The sequence below is a fragment of the Asterias amurensis genome, chromosome 5 (assembly GCF_032118995.1).
Source record: "Asterias amurensis chromosome 5, ASM3211899v1".
Lineage (NCBI taxonomy): Eukaryota > Metazoa > Echinodermata > Asteroidea > Forcipulatida > Asteriidae > Asterias > Asterias amurensis.
The window spans coordinates 7,123,007-7,138,828 of record NC_092652.1 but is presented as its reverse complement, the minus strand read 5'-3'; the positions used below and the strand labels follow the sequence as shown (position 1 = coordinate 7,138,828).

General features: G+C 39.9%; 1 protein-coding gene across 2 annotated transcripts; it reads right to left on the bottom strand.

The window, feature by feature from the left end:
* Positions 1 to 304: 304 nt before the first annotated feature.
* LOC139936973 (dnaJ homolog subfamily A member 1-like) lies at positions 305 to 12,286 on the bottom strand. Of its 2 annotated transcripts, none has more exons than XM_071931863.1 (7): positions 12,036 to 12,286; positions 10,062 to 10,232; positions 8,967 to 9,246; positions 7,326 to 7,553; positions 6,126 to 6,229; positions 5,357 to 5,483; positions 305 to 3,106 (listed from the first exon to the last, which is right to left on the bottom strand). In XM_071931863.1, exons 2-7 carry the CDS (start codon positions 10,191 to 10,193, stop codon positions 2,784 to 2,786), a joined length of 1,194 nt encoding a protein of 397 aa, XP_071787964.1. In that variant the 5' UTR covers positions 10,194 to 10,232; positions 12,036 to 12,286; the 3' UTR covers positions 305 to 2,783. The 2 variants fall into 2 exon arrangements, with proteins under 2 accessions (XP_071787964.1, XP_071787965.1); XM_071931864.1 differs by having other exon boundaries at positions 12,047 to 12,286.
* Positions 12,287 to 15,822: the final 3,536 nt, after the last annotated feature.

Below are 15,822 nucleotides of genomic sequence, written 5' to 3'. Positions count from 1 at the left end.
AAATGGAATTTTGCCTGGAACAGCAGCCGATTTCTCGAAACGCTAGGATTAATCCCGTCTCAAGTTAGAACGAGTAACTTATCCTAACTTAGGATGGGTTTAATGCGTCCTAACGTCTATACAACAGAACTTAACTCGTCCCAAGTCTTAAGATAAATCCTAGGTTAGGAGGAATTTGGTGAAATCATCAGCTGGTTGTCTCATGCGACATGACCCTGAGACTTATCTACAACATAGATATTGAGATCTGTGGATATAACATTGTATAATTTACTTAAAACATTAAAATTAATAAGGGAGACCATTTTAAAACAGACATTGTTTATTACCTTGTTAAAAAAAATACAATAAGCTGAAAATTCCAGAAGTTTTTTGTTTGTTAACCTGTTGGGTTCTCATAGGTGCTATATTGTCACACACTTCCCTGAACATTTCTTTCACTGACAAAAATCAGGTTTTCTTTTTTGTTTTAAAGGCAGTGGACACTATTGGTAATAACTCAAAATAATTATTAGCATAAAACCTTATTTGGTCACAAGTAATGGGGAGCTGTTGATGGTATATAACACTGTGAAAAACGGCTCCCTCTGAAGTATAGTAGTTTTCGAGAAAGAAGTAATTTCCACGATTTTGATTTTGAGACCTCAGGATTAGAATATGAGGTCTCCAAATCAAGCATCTGAAAGCACATAACTTCGTTTGACAAGGTTGTTTTTTCTTTCATTGTTATCTCGCAACTTCAACGACCGATTGAGCTCAAATTTTCACAGGTTTGTTATTTCATGCATATGTTGAGATACACCAAGTGAGAAGACTGGTCTTTGACAATTACCAATAGTGTCCAGTGTCTTTAAGAAAACAACTTTACCTCAGAAGGCTAACAGACCAATCCATTCAGGCCTAGCTTTCAAATTGCAACCTTGTAAATGGACTCAAGCTATGGGGTTTCTAATCCACAGAAAGTGGGTTTGAGTCCCGGCCGTGGCACTTGTGTCCTTCGGCAAGCAGATCAACATACATGTAGTTGCTTCGTCTTAAGCCGTAGGTCCCATGTACTATGATTGGTATTGCACTTCAAACAATCCAGAACACTTATGGTGGAAGAGTAGGGGTTTAACCCGGTGTTTCTGGTTCACAAGGGTGTACATGTACATGTAGCAAGCAGTTACGCCATTGTTTACAGCTTTCCTCAGGCTTGTAAGCTTAAGTTATTGAAGTTCACTTACAGGGCATCCTTGTGACACTTTCCTGCTTAGCAAAATTGAGTAAAACGCCAGTCATAGATTATACTAGAGAAATGGTTAAGTGGCTGGTGACCTGATGCTAAGCATTATTTTGTTGTGCTGAGCAATTTTGTTCTATAAAATTGGGCCCAGTTCAAGAATGGATCAAAAGATGAAAGAAATAATTTCTCAGGGAAAGTGTGACAAAACAGCACTTTTAAGGTCTTCGTGGTGAGGTTAAAGACCACACACAATTTAAATATCACACACTACATTACGTTCAAAGTAATCAATATCAATGTGCATTCATACTCCAAACCAGTCAAATATAAATATTTTAAAAAAGTCCATGTTTGTTTTCTTAATTCACGTATTTTTGTTTATACAGTAAACAAAACAACTACTGGCACAGGCAATCTGGGCCCAATTTCATGGCTCTGCTTACCGTTTGGCGCTTGCAAAAGCAGGGAATTATGTTCTCACATCAAGCATATTTCACGGGTTAGCAGGGAATTTTTACTCACTGGTGTGTGTGTGTGTTTACTCCACGTCCACGATACTAGGCACTCATTACTTACACAGCTAGCGCAGAAATTCGGCACTTGCGCTTTAGCGGAGAATCGTGATCGTATGCGTTGAATTTGCTGGTAAGCAGAGCAATGAAACTGGGCCCTGAACAAATCTTTTATAATACTTCAGCTTGTACTAAAGGAGTGCACAAACATTTGAATTGAATATAACAATGCTCAAAAATCATATTTAAAAAATATTTAAACCAAACTTTACATTACATTGGGTGAAACAAACATCAAAATACGTTACATGAAGTAGTGGTTACAAATGGACAGGTCTAAAATGAGCACCCATAAATAGATAAGCACATACAAAGGTTTATATCACTTGTGGCGCTACATGAGGATTTGTGGCATCGTGAAGTTTTAAAAAAATTTTAAAAGGCATGGACACTATTGGTAATTACTCAAAACAATAGTTAGCATAAAAACTTACTTAGTAACAAGCAATGTATAGCTGTTGATAGCAAAGAACATTGTAAGAAACGGCTCCCTCTGAAAAGGGGTAATTCCTCACTCAAATATTAAAAGACTTCAGGCCGCCTGAACCCTTTTATTATGCATCTGAAATCACACAAATTTGTGTACAAAGGGTGTTTTCATTTTCATCATTCTCTTGCATTTTCGATGACCAATTGAGAACAAATATTCACAGATTTGTTATGCGTATAATTGGGCTACACCAAGTGAGAATACTGGTTTTTGACAATTACCAACGGGGTCCAGCACAGAGTGGAGTGAATTACAGCCAAGTGAGTTTTCCTCGCTGGTACTGCTTTAAATACCTTCATAAAGGTGGATAGTTTCATGTAATACCTCTCTCAATATATTAAAAAACCTGAAGACAAGGGTGTCACTTGTGACGCATTTACTTTTGGTATTTTTATTTGAGTATTCATGGCTCATAAAAAGTAGCATTCCTATTGTTTTCAAATAATAGTAATAATTCTGTGGAATTGTCAAGAAGTCCGTTTTTATTTTTTTCCCATCACTGGGTTTGACATTGAACTCCCCCTCCACCTCTTCCATGAAACTCATCTCCGTCTTCTTCGTACGCGTTCTCATAGCGCCCTCGCTGCTTTGGTTCGTAATTGATTAGATTCACCTCTTCCATGTCGTCACTGACGATGCATTCGGGACGTTCTGGGAGGACTGCTTCCAGCTTGGGTAGAGCATCCAGAGGGATCTGACCCGACTCTGGGAAGTCAACCTCAAAGTGGATGATGAGACGACCCTTCTCGAAGGGTGACCTGTAGATGGGCATCCCTTCGTTCCGCACAACTTTCACATCGTCGTGTTTAATTACATCACCTGCGCAAAAAGTAAAGGAAAACAGTATTGAGGTCAAACGGAATGTCTTCGAACTTGATGGAGGACACGGGATAGCTAAGCATTCATACATAAGCAGGGTTCTCCCCATGTACAAGCTATTGGAGTATGGAGCCAATACACGCATCGGGCTGAAACGCGTGAACTCACTGCGTGCCAAAAAAGTGTGTGAACTGCGTGCCAACCCGTATGAACTGCGTGCTAAGCTTGGGTGTCGGGCAACTCGTGCGACTAGTGTCAAAGTCACAACTATTGATAGCTTAATAGTCGAGACGATACTATCATTTTTCAATTACTGGGTTAATGGTGCTGCCATGACTACTACAAAAATAGTCGTGCCTTCCTGCTTGGTCATTGGTGAACCATTTGTGTCGCTCACGACTATTCACGACAACATAATTTACCTACCAAACACAATCAGACATTAATGGCACAATCCTAAACAGTGAGAAGTTGCCTCTTTTTTAAAAACAACATTACTTCAGAGAGAGCTGTTTCTCAAAATGTTTTATACTATCAACAGCTCTCCATTGCTTGTTACCAAGTACATTGTAAGCTTTCATGCGTACAGTTATTTTGATAAATTACCAATAGTGTCCAGTGCCGTTAAAGTACATTGTACACCCGTTCCTGTACTAATCAATAATGTGTCATTTAAACATTGCGATCAAGCAAAATGAGTTGTTTGTCAACCCAGGTAATTTTTTATTTATTTTTGGAAAGAGCATAATATATGCTTTAATACTGTCAAAACCTCATGTTTATACCACCTTTGGTTCAAAAGTTGTGGTAGTAGAGTTTAGAAATACAAAGAAATGTGATAGAATAAAACCGAGAAAAAGGGGTTTAATGTCAAGTTGTTTGTTGAAAATGCATCGGCACAATTTGTTTCAATGCTAAACCACTTGTTGATGTTATTTATCAGAAAGGAAGTTCCCAATATAAAATAAAACATGCTATACACATAGCATTTGGGTTTACAAATGACTCACATACATATCACATGTGTGGGTCTTGAAGAAAATTGTGCAGAATTCACAGACACTGTATAATCAGCCTTTAAAGGCAGTTTCTTTCATAGACAAAAACCCAAGTTTTCTTTTTTGTTGTAAAGGCAGTGGACACTATTGGTAATTACTCAAAATAATTATTATCATAAAACCTCACTAGGTAACTATTGATGGGGAGAAGTTGATAGTATAAAACATTGTGAGAAACAGCTCCCTCTGAAGTGACGTCATTTTTGAGAAAAGAAGTAATTTTCCACAAATTTGATTTCGAGACCTCATATTAGAATTTGAGATCTTGAAATCAAGCATCTGAAAGCACACAACATCGTCTGACAAGGGTTTTTGTTTTATCATAGTTATCTCGCAACTTTGATGACCAATTGAGCTCAAATTTTCACAGGTTTATTATTGTATGTTGAGATACACCAAGTGAGAAGACTGGTCTTTGACAATTACCAATAGTGTCCACTGTCTTTAAGTTTGAAAACAGACCCAACACTAAAATAAAAACATCTTGAACTGTGATTCATCACGACATGACTCATACTTCCTGAAAGGATCTGGTTATTACAATTGCTGTGGGTGCCGCTATTTAGAGGCCTGCCCCTAGAGTCAGGGCTCAATTTCATAAAGCTGCTAAGCCGAAAATACTACTTAGAAAATTTCTTGGCTAAGCAAGAAATGCCTGGTGTACCAGTCACATCCATAGTAACTGTATTTTTTGCTATAAAGCAAAGTTTTTGTGTGCCTAGCAAGCTTAGAGGCTTTATGAAACTTGGCACAGGACTTGTGTTTGTAATAGTCCGGCCGAGCGGTTAAGAGCAACAAATTCAAACTCTGGTGTTTCTGATCAGCAGAGTGTGGGCTTGAATCCCAAGCTGTGACACTTGTGTCCTTAAGCAAGACACTTAACCATTGCTTAGTCCTTCGGATGGGACATAAAGCCGTTGGTTGCATGTAAAAGAACCCAGTGCACTTATCGAAAAGAGAAGGGGTTCGCCCCGGTGTTCCTGGCTGTGGCTGCTGAATGCACCGTAGCACCTGGTAAACCCTTGTAAGGTGAGCTACACAATTGGGTCTCAGAATTAATCACTGCAATAACCTATCTTTCTGAAGGTTTGTATAATGCTCAGCGCCTTGAGTACCTTGTTTGGTAGATACGTGTGCTACATACATAACACTTTGATGTTTGATTTAATTCCATTGACTGTTTGAAACTCACCTGCATGTGAGGTAATGACTAACTCTCTATCATCTAACGTCTTGATGATATGCTTGAAGCCACAGAGTGCTTCAACCAGATCTATCTTCTTGTTGATAATCAAGTCTGTTCCTTTCCTCTTGAACAACTGGATTGAAAACAAATAAAAAATATCAATAGACTTTCATCACGGTGTGGTTACTCCATCCCAACTCATTGTAACCAAACTGAGGCTGGATGAAATAATAGTCTGGTGTCAGGCGCAATTGAATGATAGCAATCATTACTATTATTGGAAATAGGGAACATGATCAAGATGGTGACAGCAGGATAAAGGTCTATAGGAAGAAACTATAAATAAACAGTAAACTCCTGAAGAAGTGCAGAGAATACTGTTCGGAACGTCGAGATCATACCAGCTTTTTTCACAGTCAACGCTCCCACTAAAGAGATTAACACATGGTTGACACAAATGTTTACTTCTTATTCATAGTTTCTTCCTATACAAAATCAATGTTTACAATATCTAGGCTAGACAGTATTTATTATCATCTGCATGTGTCATGTCGTTTCAGACTAACACTTTGTTTCATTGCAATTTGAACGTTTGTATTTTTCTGTAATGCATTTTTAATCTGTTTTTGTTAAATTGTTCAGCATTTCTTAATTTGTTCACATTTTTAAGCTAGATATAAAGTGCCTCGGGACTCGTTTTTGGTTAAGGGCGCTACACTGATGAAAGCAGTTTTATTTATATTATAACGTGGACAATAGTTACATGTAGTTTTACCTTGTGTGGTTTCTCTTCAAGAACTATGATCATGTCACCTGGTTCCAGCCCTGGTTCTTGATCTCCTTCACCGCTGAATGTGATTTTCTGCCCATCTTTCATCCCTAGTGGAGTAAGGGGAAACATTTTCAGATTAAACTTAGGATCTACACGTACATGTAGTATATGTATTAAGACCTTGCAGGGTGTCATGGCCGAGCGGTCTACAGCATCAAATTGAAGTTCTGGTTTTTATCCGAGATTTCAATGTTACTGTCAAATAAGTTTGTCAGATTGTGTATTCCAAATGATGGATTATTCTTCCTACATTTTCATAGATTAAACTTCAAATCTAGTACAATGTATATTTAGACTTTTTTGGGTGTCATGGCTGAGCGGTATACAGCATTAAATTCAAGTTCTGGTTTTTATCCCAGAAGAGTTACTGTCAAATAAGTTTGTCAGATTGTGTATTCCAAATTACGGATTAATCTTCCTACATGTATACATGTAGGCTATGTAACCGCTCCTGATTCTTAACAGAATGGACCACCTTTTGAAATAAAATGTTCACAGGTTAGTTTTATTTTTCAATGTACATTGAAATGGATTAAAACAACCAAACAGTTCCAAAAATTAACTGGATACTTTCCCTTCAAAATAAAGAAAAATAATTAATAAAATATTAAGCCTGGTTATACTGACGTCACAACTCTGTTTTCACTGCGATATTCGCAGGAGAGTCGAGCACAACTCAACTGCTGTGAATAATTCGATGCGAATTTGTGACGTCAACATTCCTATCGCATTTACATTGGCAGGAAGTATGAACCAGGCTTTAACCGTTTCTAATGTAGTACATTCAAGGATATGATAGGCTGTTGACAAAAACTAACTGAACTAAATGACCAGAAAGCACGAAAGCTTTTGACTGCAAAGCATGAAATATTTTGAGTGCAAAAGCTTTCAAGTGCAATGCAGGCCTACTACGGTACAAGAACATGTACACCATGTATCTTTGGTTTTGTAGGGCCTTCTCTGCAGTCTGGAGTGTTCCATATGGTTATTTTCTTTATGAATCTTACATATCTTAATTACATGTATATAAAAAACAGAATTATAATAATAATTTTGATTTCTTTCTGGGGTTGGGAGTTAAAAAAAAAAAAAAACATTTCCGATTAAAAACAGAGACACCCAATCCCAGCGCATATGGTTTACCTTTGTCTATATGCACCTCCAGAATCTTGCTATTTTTGATGATTTTCTTTCCTTGGCACTGCTTACAGCGATCCTTCGCGCTGATCTTCTCTCCTTGTCCCTGGCAATCTCCACAAGCTGTTCGGATCTGTTGCACCATTCCCGGACCGATGGGGCTGAGATGTACCTGTATACGGGACCCCTTACATGTACCGCAAGTCTCGACTGCACCCTTCTTGCCTCCGCGTCCTGCACACATGATTCAAAGTTAAATTCAATATAGAAAAATGTCAGCCATTTTTGTTCACATGGTATAAAATGTTAAAAGTGCGCATGTATCTCACCTCGCACTTTTCTTTAAAGCAATTGACACTATTGGTAACTGTCAAAGACCAGTCTTCTCACGTGGTGTATCTCCACATGTACATGTATGCATAAAAAAAACTGTGAAAACTTGAGCTCAATCGGTCGTCGAAGTTGTGTGCTTTCAAATTCTAAATCTGAGGTCTCAAAATCAAATTTGTGGAAAATTACTTCTTTCTCAAAAACTACGTTACATCAGAGGGAGCCAATTCTCACAATGTTTTATACTATTAACATCTCCCCATTGCTCATTACCGAGTAAGGTTTTATGCTGATAATTATTTTGAGGAATTACCAATAGTGTCCACTGCCTTCAAGGATACATCAGATACAAGTTCAAGAAATCAAAGATTTGTGTCTAACTTTATAATCAACTGAAGACAATTGAATTTCCACTTTTGATTTTTGATTTTTTTATACTGAAAATCATCAGTACTCTCTTTGAATTACCCCAAAGGATCCAGAATTGAAAACCACCACTGTTCCCGGTTTGATCGGTAGCCGTGACACTTAACCATTGCTTCGTCCTTTGGATGGGACGTAAAGCCGTTGGTCCCATGTGTTGTGTAATGCATAATAAAAAAAACAGTGCGCTTATCGAAAAGAGAAGGGGTTTGCCCCGGTGTTCCTAGCTGTGGCTGCTAAATGCGCCGTAGTACCTTGTAAACCCTTATAAGGTATTACATAATTGGTCTCAGAATTCATCACTTCAACATCTAAACCCCTCTTGCTGAAAGTGTGTATGCTCAGCGCCTTTAGTACCTTGTTTGGTAGTATAAAATACATGCGCTATATCAGACTTTGATATTATTATTATTATTTTTACATATTTTGCGCCACATCATCTTGTGAACCGTGGTGCTTTAAAAGAAGCGATTTCATGCTTCAAAAACGTAGCCCATAATACCATGCAGAAAAAATACTGAGCACTTTGTTAAATGCAACCTTAGGGGTGTGATAAAGCACTATATGAACCATAGAGTTATATATAAGAACTAGAGGGCGCACTGGCCTATATTTGCGCCTGGCATGCACGCAGGCGGCCATTTTCTAAGTTGAACAAACAGGCATTGCTTAGCGTGTGTTTGTTCGGCCTATGTAAGTTGACAAAACAGCATCACGTCAGCGTTCAATAAACACAAACTCCAACGTGTTCTTCATTCAACGGGCAGACAGAATGGCCCGCATGTCTAATTGTCGTCCTGTCGCGTTTGTGCAGGTAGCATCACAAGTGTGCCCTCTAGTTCTTATGACTTTATGTACAGAACCTAGTATTATTATACAAACTTGTGTTCATACCTTCGCATTTATCGCACACTACATTCTTCTTGAGTGCCAGCTTACGCACTGAGCCGTTGTACATCTCTTCCAGTGACACCCCCAGCTGGTGAATGACATCTTTGCAGCGTCGCTCGTGCGTTCTCGAGTGGGTGCCAAAGAACATGTCGAATATATCCATGGGGTTGTGGCTGCCGCCCCCAGCACCGCCCTCCTTCAATGCCTGCTCTCCGCCCTCATCGTAGATTTTCCTTTTCTTCGGGTCACTAAGACTCTCGTAGGCTTGAGACATAAGCTTGAACTGTTCAAACATAACATAAAGGATGAAATGACATCGCAGAGTACAGGGGCCGATTTTCACAAAGACCTAATTGCCAAAGAGCTACAACTGAATACTTACCCCCCCCCCCAATGATGTTTCATACTGTACTACTTGATTACTACTTGAACATGATCAAGCTGATAGTAAATGAGTCATCTATCAACAATATCAGTATGGAGAAACAAGCCAAAACAGGTCAACAGGGGTGAAATTGTCAAAACCCCTTTTTTTTCTCAGGTTTATCCCCCCCCCCATCTCTTTAGTCTTATGGTACTACCAAGGGTGGTATCAACATGGGGTTTTGAAAAGATAGATTTAAATAAAGGCAGTGGACACTATTGCTACTCAAAATACTTATTATGTAGCATACGTACAGTAAAACCTTTCTTGGTAACAGTGATGGGGAGAGGTTGATGGTATAAAACCTTGTGAGAAACGGCTCCATCTGAAGTAACAGAGTTTTCGAGAAAGAAGTTATTTTCCACAAATTTGATTTAAAAACCTCAGATTTAGAACTAGAGGTCTCGAAACCAACCATCTAACAAACAAAATTTCATGTGACAAGGATGTTTTTTCCTTTCATTATTATCTCGCAAGTTCGATAACCGATTGAGCTCAAATTTTCACAGGTTTGTTATTTTATGCATATATATGTTGAGATACACCAACTGTCAATTCCACTGCCTTTTTAATGCTCTTTTCAAATGTTTAAACAAATCAGAAATGACCTGGGTCGACAAACAACAGATTTTGCTTTGAGCGCATCAGAAGTGTGAAATAATAATTATTGTTACCTTCTCTGGGTCTTCTGGGTTCTTGTCTGGATGGTACTTCAACGCCAGCTTGCGGTAAGCTTTCTTGAGTTCCGTCTCCGTGGCGTTGGGTTTGACACCGAGCAGGTCATAAAATTTGGTCTCTTTCACCATGGTGAGACAGTTACGGCGCAATAAATATCTAATCTAGAGCTGGGACATCAAAATAAATTGGGATGAAGAAATTAGAAAAAGCGGTTTTAAAAGCTGGCTGTACTACCAACCAACGGTATTTTTAATTAAAAATACAGTATTTTTTGAGATTGCGGAGTGGATTTTCTGTTGATGGCCCCAGACAATGAGATATCAAAAGATAGAGCCTAATTTGGGCGATTACAAATTTCATTGATCCAGACTAGTACCATCATCGTAATGTCGTATCCTGAGGGATATAAACCTGTGAGGTTACGGGAGACGATAGCAGAAGAAACCGAAATAGTTCTAGGAGTATAGCTAGCCCAGGTTGGATTCCTCCGTTGCAGGCAACACGGCAGAGTCCAGGGTATAACTATAAATGTCCCGTACCATTGCGAAAAAAATTCAAAAATCTATTAAAAATATTTCTACCTAACTCAGGAGCAGTCGGGAGTCTGAACTTTTACTCACATATTATTCCTTGTTTGTAGTTGGAACTCCAAGCCCTCATTATTTTAAAACTGTTGAATTTGCTCCTTTCGTGTTAATATTTTGTGAAAAGAAAATTGAAATTGACGTTTTCCGATCCCACGTCGTGCACTACTCCTAGAACTATTTCGGTTTCGTCCGGCATTTATAAGGGGGGCCTTATAGTTTACAGAAGTACAAGATCACTAACTGTAAATGTAATGAGACCGGAGAACGCGAAGGAAGCCGTTTACTTCGTACCTACAGCGTTAATTATTATAAAAGCCGGGTTCATGTACGCCGTATACACATGGTTAATGGCATATAATTCCTGGTGTCATGTGTTTTCAGTAGGATAACAGGAAAACTGAATATTTTTTTTTTCAAATCATCTATCCAATTTTTTAACAATATAACACTTACACTTCATGGTGTGTTGAAATTTTTAAAGTTTGGGTTTTACATTGCGAGAGACAGTCCGCCATTAACAGTGCTTATAAAAATGCATGCACGACATTTGGAGCAACGTCATATGTTTTCACACCTTTCATTGGTTGGTATTTTATTGAATATTCAAAAGCTAGAATGGCGTGCAAAATAAATCAAAAATATTATTCAATTACTACTTAACAAACTTATTACATTTTTGTCCCAAGGCATTATGGCTACTATATTAAAATCCAGAGATATAAGGCATGAAAGTAAAACACCCCCCCCCCCCCCTGAAGCACACACACTAACAATCCGTTTTCCCCCCATTTCAGACCAGATGTTTGGTTTCAGGAGATAAGAAACCAATCTATGATATTCCATTTTCTCTTTTATGTAGACCTAATAATATTTATTACGCTTATCAGAACTTATTACACTTACAGTAGGCCTAAGCAGTAGTAAATAAAAAAAAATAAAAAAATTCATTTTCACTTCAAATATTTTAATATTTTCCCCACATTTGCACACCATAGAATCCCAAATAGTAACCACCTCACGTGATCCATCTAGTAACTAGAGCAGAATGAAACTCAATCTAGCAGATAGTAATTTTGTTTTGAAGTTTCGAGGTTGGATGATGTTTCTTTGACTCATTTGAATGTCAGGGATGTTGGCATAATAGTGCACTAGTGATGATTATTACCAAAAATCAATCATTTTATAAATGTTTGAGCATAACCAACGACAGGAAACTTTATTCTCAGCATGATTAAGCCTGATGAAAATAAAGACCGTGAGTAAACTGCATAGCTTCTGTCACCAGTGCAGCTTGCACAATTTCGTGGTAAACGGGAATCAAAGTTGGGGACCGAAAACATGTGAGGGTCGATAAAACGTATGACGCTACGATACGAAACTTACCCAGCACTTACAATATCTCCACACAGAAAACCGTAAAATGAAAAGCACTCCCTTAAAATCCTCTCCTATACAGTAATGCCAGTTACACAGCAGTCAAGGTACACTTCAAGTAAATAATTATAATTATTATACATCAATTTATCTAAAAACAATAATTGAGTGAATACGTCCTGTGCTAGTAAGTAGTCACTATTACCAATAATGTAATTCGCGCATGTGGTGCGGTGTGCTGTGTGGTTTCTATAATGCGCGTGCGGTTAAAATAGTGAAACTCATTCATTGGTCCCATGCGGAAAGTTCTGGAATGGTAATGAAAATCGTTTGGTAATAATATTATGATGTCGGAAGTGATGGGTACCAGGCACTTTTCTCTATTTTGTGATTTTCTGACAATAGAGGGCTCTTTGTACAACCATTACGGCAGCGGCTAATCGAGTCGTATGCCGTTTCCAATAAGCATCCAGAAGGTTGTCTAAAATGCAGCAACACTAACTAAACACCAACAAAACTAACTAAGCAGGGAAATTTAAACGAACAAAATGAAGTGAAAACAGATCGATCATCATACGTTTGGACCGAAAGCCTCAGTGAATAAAAGGCCTTTTTTTGTAGTGTGATCGCGGTTTATGAGACTGGTCTACTACACGGTCAATTATTTTGCTGTAAGAGGATTTACAAAATAAAATTCTGGTACTGGTTCTGGTGGTTAACTGCACAGTCTCCACTATTATCGGGATATACACGTGCAGGTTACTGAGCAGCAATGATTTACATGAAGTGAGCCCCCCTGATGATGTTACCCATATCCATAGCTTGAAGTTTACTCTTAAAATACTAATAGTTGGTGCGTCGCGAATATCCTGTGGTAGTTTGTTCCATTCTGCAAAGGATCGTGGGAGGAAGGAGAATTTGTAACAGTCTTTGTTTGCAGAAGGCCGGCTTGATGAAGGCAGACAAAGACTGAAATTTGAAAGTAACATAATAAATTATAAAGTTACTATAGGTGAAGAACAAAAGATTGAGTCTCATTGTGCGCTTTGATGATGATCATGAAGTAGCGGATAGCCTGCATGCATGCTCATCGGCGGCATGCGTCATCTTCGCAACTTTGATCAATTTTTTTATGAGGTTTTCTCAACGCGTACGGTCATCAGCAGGGGCAGATTCACACGCAGGTTACGGAAGGGGGGGGGGTGAAATTCACCGGCTACTTTTGAACCACGTGTTGGCACAATATTCAGATATTACTCACATCTTTCATGGTGACAAAAAAATAAGCATCATCATGAAAATACTAAGTTTTAACTGACATCATCGTGAGGAAAAGTTTCCGTATGACAGCACCACTGTTTTCATTTGATTTGATTTAATATCTAATTTACCTCAATGAGATATCCCTTTTTGTAATTAATAGTGAAAAAGTGGTGGCGCCGTACGGAACGTTATCCCAACTTTTTACTGGTGACTGTATTTTTATGTGAGCAATAAGGCCAATAAGGAATTTCCCATGAAAGGACAATAAAGTTGTAATGTATTGTTGTATTGCATTGTGAAATACTCTGAATACACCAATATTATTATTATTATTATTTTTTTTTTTTACTTTTAATGTTCATCACTAGTTACAATGCTAAGTTCATAGCTTGAGACAGTACATAATAGCATGCATTCCATTTTATAATCTTATATTATTTCTGAATGTTCTTAATATTTTACATTCGCAGCCGGGACTTGCCCCCCCCCCTTATTAACTAATGTAAAGCTAATGCTTTCGTCGGTCGTATGCTGATTATGTATCGGATGCACGCGTACCTGCCTGTATTATGATGGTAGAGAATTTGACTGGTTTTCTCTATGGGTGCGTTCTTCCCGGGTTTACCCAGATTTGCCCCAGTAGTCGTTCGGATATAGGGTGCGTTCGTTTAGCCTCCCTGGGTCGGACCCGGTGTGTGGCGTTTTTTACCCCAGGACGAACGTGTGCAGATAATTAACCACGGTCGTCCTAACAAAAAAACGCCACACACCGGGGTCGACCCAGGAAACCTAAACGAACGTTCCCAATGTATAGCTTTGACGTCATTCAGGGGCTCACGGGTCATCCCCAAGTGCCTTGTGGAACGCGTCACTTGGGGCTGGCCCGAGAAGGTGCATCACATCACCACGAGAGGGCCAGTGATCGTTCAATATTAATCACAGCTATAGACCACACTGCACCCAATTCCGAGCTTTACGTGCGCGCCCCGTTGCGAAAAGCATGACGAAAAAGGTTTATGAGCTATGCGCGCCCCGTTGCGAAAAGCATGACGAAAAGGTGTAAGAGCTATAGCTCATAGACCTTTTCGTCGTAGATTTTTTCGTCATGCTTTTCGCAACGGGGCGCGCACGTAAAGCTCTGAATTAGGTGCAGTGTGGTCTAGCTGTGATTTTAATTTGATCCATACCTATCGACCCCGGTGTGTGGCGTGTTTTTTTTTTAGGACGACAGTCTGCGCTTGCGCAATGGTATTTGGAAATGTGTCTATGGTAGGGGCTCAAATGTATGGGGGGGGGGATGAGCACACCGACCCGGCGAAGATAACCGAACGCACCCTATGTGAAATTAATGTAGGTGAAAGGAGAAGATACATGCGAAGTGTGGCGTCAGGTGTTCATCAGGCTATTAACTGAGTCTTAGCCTGAACATCTGACGTCACACTTCTAGGCCCGTGAATAACGCCAGAGAGTGGCCTACTAGCATGGGTCAATCCCCGTCTATTATGCACCACATGTCACATAGAGATACGCAGTTCAATTTTAAACCAATTAACTTGCATGCAAGTAGGCATAACGTACATGCAACAAATTGTGGGGGCGACATTGTCAGGGGGCGACTTTGCTAGGGGCGACATTGTTTGGGGGCGACATTGTCAGGGGCCGACTTTGTAACAACTCGGGGCGGATCGGTTAGAGGGCGACTTTGCAGGGGGCGACTTTGTTGGTGGCGAGCTTGCAAGGTGGCAAGATGAATGTCAGCTGCACCCAACATCACCTCCGAGCATTCAAAACAAAGCCATGGGTGCGTTCGTTTAGCTTCCCTGGTTAGACCCCGTTGTGTGGCGGGTTTTTTTCCCAGGAAAACCGTGGGTAATTATCTGCACACGTGCGTCCTGGGAAAAAAAACCCGCCACACCCCGGAGTAGACCCAGGGAAGCTAAACGAACGCACCCACTATGTTGCGTATTTTATTTTTTTTCCCAGGACGAACGTGGACACACATTTACCCCACGTTCGTCCTTGACCCAGGAAAACCCCCAGACACGACATCACCACGTGAGCCTTTCCCGAGGTGACGTCAGTGCACCTTGGGCCAGCCCCAAGAGCCCCACTTGTGGATAGGGTCACTTGGGGCTGACCCGAGGTGTACTGACGTCACCTCGGGAAAGCTCACGTGGTGGCGTGTCTGGGGTTTTTTCCTGGTTCGAGGACGAACTTGGGGTAATTGTGTGCCCACGTTCGTCCTGGAAAAAAATAAAATACGCCACATCGGGGTCGACCCAGGGAAGCTAATCGAATGCACCCACAGTAAAGATTTTGTCACTGCACCACCTGCCTGCCTTTATCCTGCGGGTGATTGCAGGATACCAGTTTATAAACTGGATCTGTGGGTGCGTTCGTTTAGCTTCCCTGCTGGGTCATCCCCGGTCTGCCCCAATGCGTTCGATTAGCTTTTGACGTCATTACAGGGTCTCACCCGGGTCAGCACACCGGTGCCCTGCTTCTGAAGTGGGCCACTTTGGGGTGACCTGAG

Coding starts and splice junctions, on each gene's coding strand:
- LOC139936973 (XM_071931863.1), bottom strand. CDS start 10,193: ATGGTGAAAGAGACCAAATTTTATGACCTGCTCGGTGTCAAACCCAAC. Junction 5,484..6,125: donor TTGAAGAGAAACCACACAAG/GTAAAACTACAT, acceptor TTTTCAATCCAG/TTGTTCAAGAGGAAAGGAAC. Junction 3,107..5,356: donor AGTCATTACCTCACATGCAG/GTGAGTTTCAAA, acceptor CTTTTTGCGCAG/GTGATGTAATTAAACACGAC.